General features: G+C 42.2%; 1 protein-coding gene across 1 annotated transcript in view; it reads right to left on the bottom strand.

Moving 5' to 3' along the window:
- Positions 1 to 7,257, bottom strand: part of LOC103272357 (1-phosphatidylinositol 4,5-bisphosphate phosphodiesterase beta-1-like) — a 235,041-nt gene extending 227,784 nt beyond the window's left edge. Inside the window, exon 1 of the mRNA XM_008069873.2 lies at positions 6,908 to 7,257. Within this exon, the coding sequence (XP_008068064.2) occupies positions 6,908 to 7,006 (99 nt within the window). The 5' untranslated portion in view covers positions 7,007 to 7,257. The remainder of the gene's footprint in view (positions 1 to 6,907) is intronic.
- Between the last annotated feature and the right edge of the window lie 15 nt (positions 7,258 to 7,272).

Below are 7,272 nucleotides of genomic sequence, written 5' to 3'. Positions count from 1 at the left end.
TAGCTGGAACTACAGGCGCGCGCTACCACGCCCGGCTAATTTTTTGATTTATTGTAGAGATGAGGTCTCACCAAGTTGCCCAGGCGGGTCTCGAACCCGCGGGCTCAGGCAATCCACTCACCTCAGCCTCCCAAGGCGCGGGATTACAGGTTGAGCCACCAAGCCCGGCACAAAGTGAGATTTTAAACCATATCCAACACAGCATACCTGAGGAAGATCATGGTTAACATCCATAATTTATATTTCAATCTACCAGAACAATTGCTGTTTTGCTCTATGGTTTCCCAGCTTTTTGAGCTCATATGGCCTCTTCTATAAAATGAATTAAACTTAACTTTCTCTTACCTTTTTTATAGAAAAATTCTAAAGAAAATCTTATTTTTTCAAACAGCAAAATAAGCTCTTAATCTTCTAGATTTCAATACTACATAGTGATATCCACCATGATCAGTTCAGGTGTTTTCTTTGGTAAGTAAATCATTTTTCATGTTCATTAAACTTCAATGTAATAAAAAGATAAAAACATTAACCAAATGGTATAAACCAAAAAAGGTACTAAAACAAAAAATAGATCTAGGATGCTTTTAATTCTGTTTTAATACTCAATACTCATTTTTATGTAATTTTATATAATTGTTTCCCAATTTATAATAATTTAGTTTTTGATAAATGTATAGAGTTAGTCATCATCAGTTATTACATATGCCTAGACACTTTTTTTTCAGAATACAAATTATGATTAAACTTCCCAAAGGTAAAATTGACACATGGGAAAGATAATAAAATCAAAATTAGATCTTAAAGCGATCAGAGGGGAACCCAAGCAACTCCAAAAGAGCCTAAGTATCCTTTATATCCTGTTTCAGACAGATTTTTACAAAAATCGATGGTTTCCTTTTGGCCATAAACGTAAAAAAAAACCTTAATCATATGCTTCTGGTTTTTTTGCCTACTTATACCTAAGGGCACATGACTATGATTAGAGGATGATGTAAACAGGGGAAGGATTAGATGGAATACATTGTGAAATTTGTCTGAGTATATAGAATTTATTATATGCTCTGAAAGGCTACATGAACCTAATATTAGCTCCAGTAACAGGAAAACTAACATTTTCCATTACCAAGGATTTGTTATTTAAGTGAGGACCCATAGCACTAGTCAACAATTCATAATCAACCCCGTTCATTTTCTGCTGGCACTTCTTTTCATGATAACATGAGACAATCCTGATAAGAAAACACTTAACAAAATGTTATTAAGTTCAACATAAAAAAGCAAAATTTCCTGTCATATATATATGACAGGAAACAGCCACACACATGCATATATATATGTGTGTGTGTGTATCTTGTGTGGATGTTTCCTGTCATATATATATGATAGGAAATTTTGCTTTTATATATCATTATATCATTGCAGGTAAATATAATTTGAAGCTATTTATTGATGGGCTAAAACTCAAGGGAAGCTAATAGACACAGCAAATTATCCTAATGCACTATAGGTACAAAATATCAGGGTCAGGCAAGATAAGAGAGAAAAACCTATGAGAGAAAAATATATTCTAGCAACCACACTGTACCGACCTGCTTTGCTATGTCAATAACAGCCTGTAGGCATTAAATTTTCTCACTAAATTACTAGAGCTTTGTTTAACTGCTTCCTCCTTTTGGCCATTTACTATACCCACTGCATTCCCCAGACTTCACCTTGGGACAGATAAGAACCTAATTAATGGCCATCCAAACTGAAGATAAGTCATTTGTGTTGTTATTGTTCAAAAGGGTCAATTGTGCAATAATAAAAATGCTGTAGACTGAAGAGGTATAGCTTAAATTTCATTCAAAATAAAAATAAATTTATTAGCTTAAAAACAGCAAAACCAATCTATGGAGTTAGAATCAGGGTAAGGGTCACCCTCGGGATGGGGTATAAGGACCGGAAGAGAGGCACCAGGAATTCTGGGTCAGCAATGCTGTTTCTTGATCTGGTGCTGGTAACATGGGAGTGTTCACTTTGTGAAAACTGATCCCGCTGGACATAATTTGCACATTTTACTGTATGCATGTTATGCTCTGATTTTTTTTTTAAGCTTAAAATAGCTTTAATAACTCACTTGGAAAAACTTATATACTTACACTTAGATTACAGTAATTACTAAGTGACATTGAGAAATTCACAAAGCTCTTTGGACATGAGAAATGGACATATCTGGGTATATTTAAGCAGCCCTTTAGAGGGCACCTGCTAGCCTTCAAATCTAAACTGCCTCACACTCTGTGGGTGCCCCAACCCACATCTGCTGGCTACAAACCGGGATGTTTTGTCCTTGTTTCCAACAACCATTCCAAAATGAATGCTACTAAATTCCCACCTCATGAACTTGTCATCATTTTGGAAACTGGAACTGTAGACTCCACATAACACAAAATTTTTAGCTAAGGTTTTGTATAGATGCAGGGAAATGTGCCATATAGTAGTATTTTTTTTAATTACCTGTTTTAGCTGGAGTTTGCTGTTGTTGTTGTTTTGAGGTGGGATGGCGGTAAAGCAGGAAGTTACTTATTTCAAATTCACAGGGCATTAATGCAAATCCAATCCTGAGTTTCCTCAGACTTTCCCTCAAACAACCTAGCCAGTCTAGAAATTACAACTTTTGAATGTAAAACTATGCTTGCAAGACAAGATGTACAATGTCAGATTAAATATAATATTATAGACATATATATATATATACACACACGTGTGTGTGGAATTTAAGTAGAAATAAACCTATAAAACTTAAGATGATTTGTAAACTGACTTGCTTTAGAGAGAGTAGGTCCTACTTTGCATTATGTAGATTCACTTTCTCTGAAACACCAGAAACTTTTAAAGGGGTAAAAAAAGAAATCTGTTTTTCTCTCCAAATTATAAAATATAAAATCAAAACACACATTAAAGGGAATGGAAGTAAGACTACATCTTCCCACTTGAATAGGAGAGTCACATAATGCATATCGAGCACCTTGAAAAAATTCATGTCCCTCTTACTGGTGGGGAACAATAATTTTTTAAACATGTTTTATTGTGTTTCCTGTGTCAGGAGGGTTTCCTGTATGTCAGGCATGATACAAAGCAATGCTTAAGCATTCATTCATTTAACCTTAACAGCTGTTCTATGAGGTAGGAAATATTGCAATGTGTACATTACAGTGGAAGAAACTGAGGTTGGGAAGCATTAGGTGACTTGCCTACAGTAAGATCTGAATTTGGAAGGTGAAAGTGAAGAAAAAGAAAAGAACAAGCAAACAAAGACCCTTCCATCCCCTAGAGGTTGTGGGAAAAAGAGATAGGAGCAAATCAGGGATCAGGGACCTATTTTACCGTTTCCACATATTCTCTTGTCTTCCAAATCCTGCCCAATATACAGCAAGGCCAAGGTCCAGAGAAGAAAGGGGCCACTCTCACAACCTCCTGAGTTCCCCAGTTTAAACAGCAAAAGTAACAGTTCTTCCTGTCTATCCCGCCAGAACTCCCCTACTCCTTCCACCCTACTCCTACAAAACAAAAGCAAGGATATAAAGTTGCATTTGTTAATATCATCAGTGAAACTGGTAGCCATCAAAGGTCAGTCCTTTATCTGCTTGCCAAATTTAAAGGACAAATTTAGCCTTGATGTTCAGACTATATACACCATTAGTTTCAAGACACTGAAGGAATCGGAACAGCCCACTCACCCACAGACTCAGGATCTCCAGATAACCCCACAACTAGGAAGCAAAAGGGTTAAAGCTTGGCCCTGGTGCAACAGCTTGGCCCTGGTGCAACAGGGTGTCCCCAGGACTCTGTTCTATCACCCACCTGCTGTCTGTTGCAACTGGTTAGTACCTATGTTAAAGCTTTTGCCGACTACCTTTAGAGCAGCAACCAGCTTCACCATGACTTTGGAAGGTGACCAACAAATTATGCATGGCACTACATCTGGGTGACATCTTCCATTCCATATGGTGGTCAAGACAATAGGACTGGTGATTTCAGTGTTTTAATCACTTAAGGAATAAGAGATAATTTCTTCACAATACTAAATAGCCCCGAACTCATCATTTTTGTTTTTGCTGTTATTATTGTTGTTGTTTTTAAATCAGAGCCTCACTCTGTTACTGAGCCTGGACCACAATGGCACAATCACAGATCACCACAGCCTCGACTTTCTGGGCTCAGGAGATCTTCTGCTTCAGCCTCCTGAGAAGCTGTGACTATAGGCACACACTACCAATTTGTTTGATTGTTTTGTAAAGATGAGGTCTCACTGTATTGCCTAGGTTGGTACCAAACTCCTGCGCTCAAGCAATCCTCCTGCTTCAACCTCCCAAAGTGCTGGGATTACAGGTATGAGCTATCATACCTGGTCATTTCTAAATGCCCTATAACATTACTACAATTTTGCATGAGAAGCTGCAAAGGTTCAGAGCAGCTAAGCGATTTCCCTAAAGTAAGGCAGATTACTGGTCAAAGAACTAGCAGGTACACCAAGGTCTTTGACTCAAGATCTAGTTCTTTTTTGTCTTCAACACACAATCTCACTGAGATGCAATGTAAATAGCCAGATAACCTAATGCAGCTTGATTCTGGAAAGGTCAGTATGAGCTGGGAAGAATAGAGGAGGTGATGCCTCAGGATGATAAAGGCAACACAAAGAAAATCGACCTGGGTCCCTTGTAGTCTCCAGATCAACATGGAGAGCAAGGAAGTTGCAGAACTTGTAGGATAGTATATCATATTCTGGACAATTTCACTCCTCAGTGCGGTCCAGGCTTTCGTTTTAAAAAGACCTGAGATGCTACTGGCCTTTCCCTAGATGCCTACATCCTTCCAGAAGTGCTTCCTGGGAAACTCACTGCTGCTATGCTCCAAGGGAGTTCTTTTCACCTTCTTCGGGTGATTTCTGACTAATCAGCCTCTCTGTTACCTCAATGCATCACTCATAATCTCCCCCTCATTGTTTTTGATCATTTATGTCTACCTCACCTAGAATATAAGGTTTATAACAGCAAGAATTTTATCTACTTTCTTCACCACCTTACGATCTAATCTAGGGCCGGCACTAATAGGTGAGCAAGAAATATTTGTTACATAAATGCATATAACACAAATCATCTACTTGGATATATCAAAATGTATTTTCACAGAACACCTTCATTCTTGAGGTGTCATTGATATTTTCTCCCAAATAAGAAATTACAGATAACTATTTAACATACAGTTTAAAATCATCACTATATAGAAATTCAGAGCTTATGTTGAAACTCCCTTTATCCTGCAAAATCTCTCTCTCTTTTCCCTCTGTCCCTCACCCTCTTTCTCTGTAAATCATCATCACATTACCTTTCTACTTAAGAACCTCAAGATGGGAAGGACTTTTTCATTTCTTGTTGAACTGCATTTTGTTTTTCCTTGACACAAAGCATTTAATCTGTGTCTGGGTTTATTGTGTTGATCCTACTCCATTTACCAAAAAAATCTGTTCCAATTAGACTAGGACAGAAAGAAAAGAATGAAGACCATGGTAAAAAGATGCATGTTTACATTCTTGCCTACAGCATTTAATAATTGACATGAGCTTTCAAGGAAGCTGTGGCTCATACTCCAAGTTCTGTTTGCGCTTCCAGCTGGACAAAATATAGACACAGACGCACTCAGCTAAGTAATTGGATTCGCTACCTGGAATATTTAAATTGTTTTCAGACACTGAAAAATGGCTTAAGAAGATTAAAGAAAAACACCCTAGAGGATAACAGGCTATAATTTACTAGGTGGAAAATCTTTTCAGCAAGAAGAACGCCTCATTCTCCTACAATTCTTCCTGATTAAGAGATGTATTAGTCATTTGGACCTTCCTTAGCGCCTGGCAGCTCAGATTCATTTCAGTGGGTTGTTCTTATCAAACCTTTTGAATGACACCCAGAACATAAAATTGATACCCCTTATGTTCTCCATCCGAAGATCCGCATGTTTCCAGCGGTATTACTAATGTAAACGTTTGGAAGGTAATTGAAGTGGAGGAGAGGGAGAAGTCATTTGAAGAGCTGTAGTCTGGACTGCATGAGAAGCACTGAAGACCCCGGCGCTGGGCTGGGCTCTGCTTGACCCAGCAAAAATTGCAGGTACATCGTGGGGAGCATCTTCACGTGTCTTGTTTCAAGCAGAAGACTCCAGCCAGCTCAGACCTCCAAAACTAGCCCTCCCCCACTTGCCTGCAGGTCCACTGCACACTTCACGATCCCTGGAAGCCCCCCTTCGGTTCACTATCCCTGCCCAGGTGTTTCCCCGCAGCCCCTTCTCAGGGCCCCTCACTCCGGAGCCAGGTGCTGAAGTTTGACATCAACGACCACCTGTCGGCTGGACCGCTGTGTCCTCTGCCGCGTGGGCTCCCACAAAAGCGCTAAGAGGGCTAGGCAATCACTAAGCAGTTTCGGACTTCGGGGCCTTTCCTTCTTGAAACCGGGCGAGAGAGGTAACAGGGGGTGCGTCCGCGGGCGGAGAGGGGTGCGTCTTGCTCACATCCAGCGCTTTCCAGCTGATCCCAACTTCACGCTCTTCTCTTTCCAAACTCTCAGGACCCGTCACCAGGCAAAGCCTGCCTGCCCCTCCTGCTCCACTGGCCAAAAAGATTCAAGACCCTCAGGAGGGCGCTCGCCAGACCCAGAAAGGATGTCAACTACTCAACCCCAAGGACCCAGGAGCGCGCGCAAAGCTCCTGCCCTTTGCCATCCGCCTTGGCAGACAACCTGTGCTCCCCGAGGCCGCCCTTGCCGGCTCCCAGCGCGCCCATTGCATAACGCGCCCCTCGCCCCACCCCCACGCCGCCCGCCCTGCCCTATGCCCGGGCCGGCGCCCCGAGCCCGGCTGCCCCAATGCTTACATCATCCCATTTGACGAATTTAGTGCCCTTCTTGAGGCTGTCCGACACGCATACGGGCTTGAGTTGCAAGGCGTGCACTCCGGGTTGAGCCCCGGCCATCTGGGCTCATCGGGGCTCCGGACGGCCCGGGCGAGCGCGGCAGGGACGGGCGCGGGGCGCGGGCTCCTTTCTCTGCTCCGGAGACACTCGACTCTGCTCCTCCGCCGGCCTCCCCTGGCCTCCCGGCCTCCGCAACTCGCTCCGGCGCGGCTCAGCAAGCAGGGCGCGCGGGGGCGCAAGGCCGGGTCATGTCCCAGGCGGGACGCGGGGTCGGGAGCCCGCGGTGAATGAGGAGCCTCGGAAGGCGAGGAGAAGCCACGCCAAGC

Source organism: Carlito syrichta, unplaced genomic scaffold, assembly GCF_000164805.1.
Source record: "Carlito syrichta isolate Samal-C Ts95f unplaced genomic scaffold, Tarsius_syrichta-2.0.1 Scaffold312267, whole genome shotgun sequence".
NCBI classification, from domain to species: domain Eukaryota; kingdom Metazoa; phylum Chordata; class Mammalia; order Primates; family Tarsiidae; genus Carlito; species Carlito syrichta.
The sequence above is the reverse complement of the archived record's forward strand: the minus strand, read 5'-3'. Positions and strand labels throughout refer to the sequence as shown.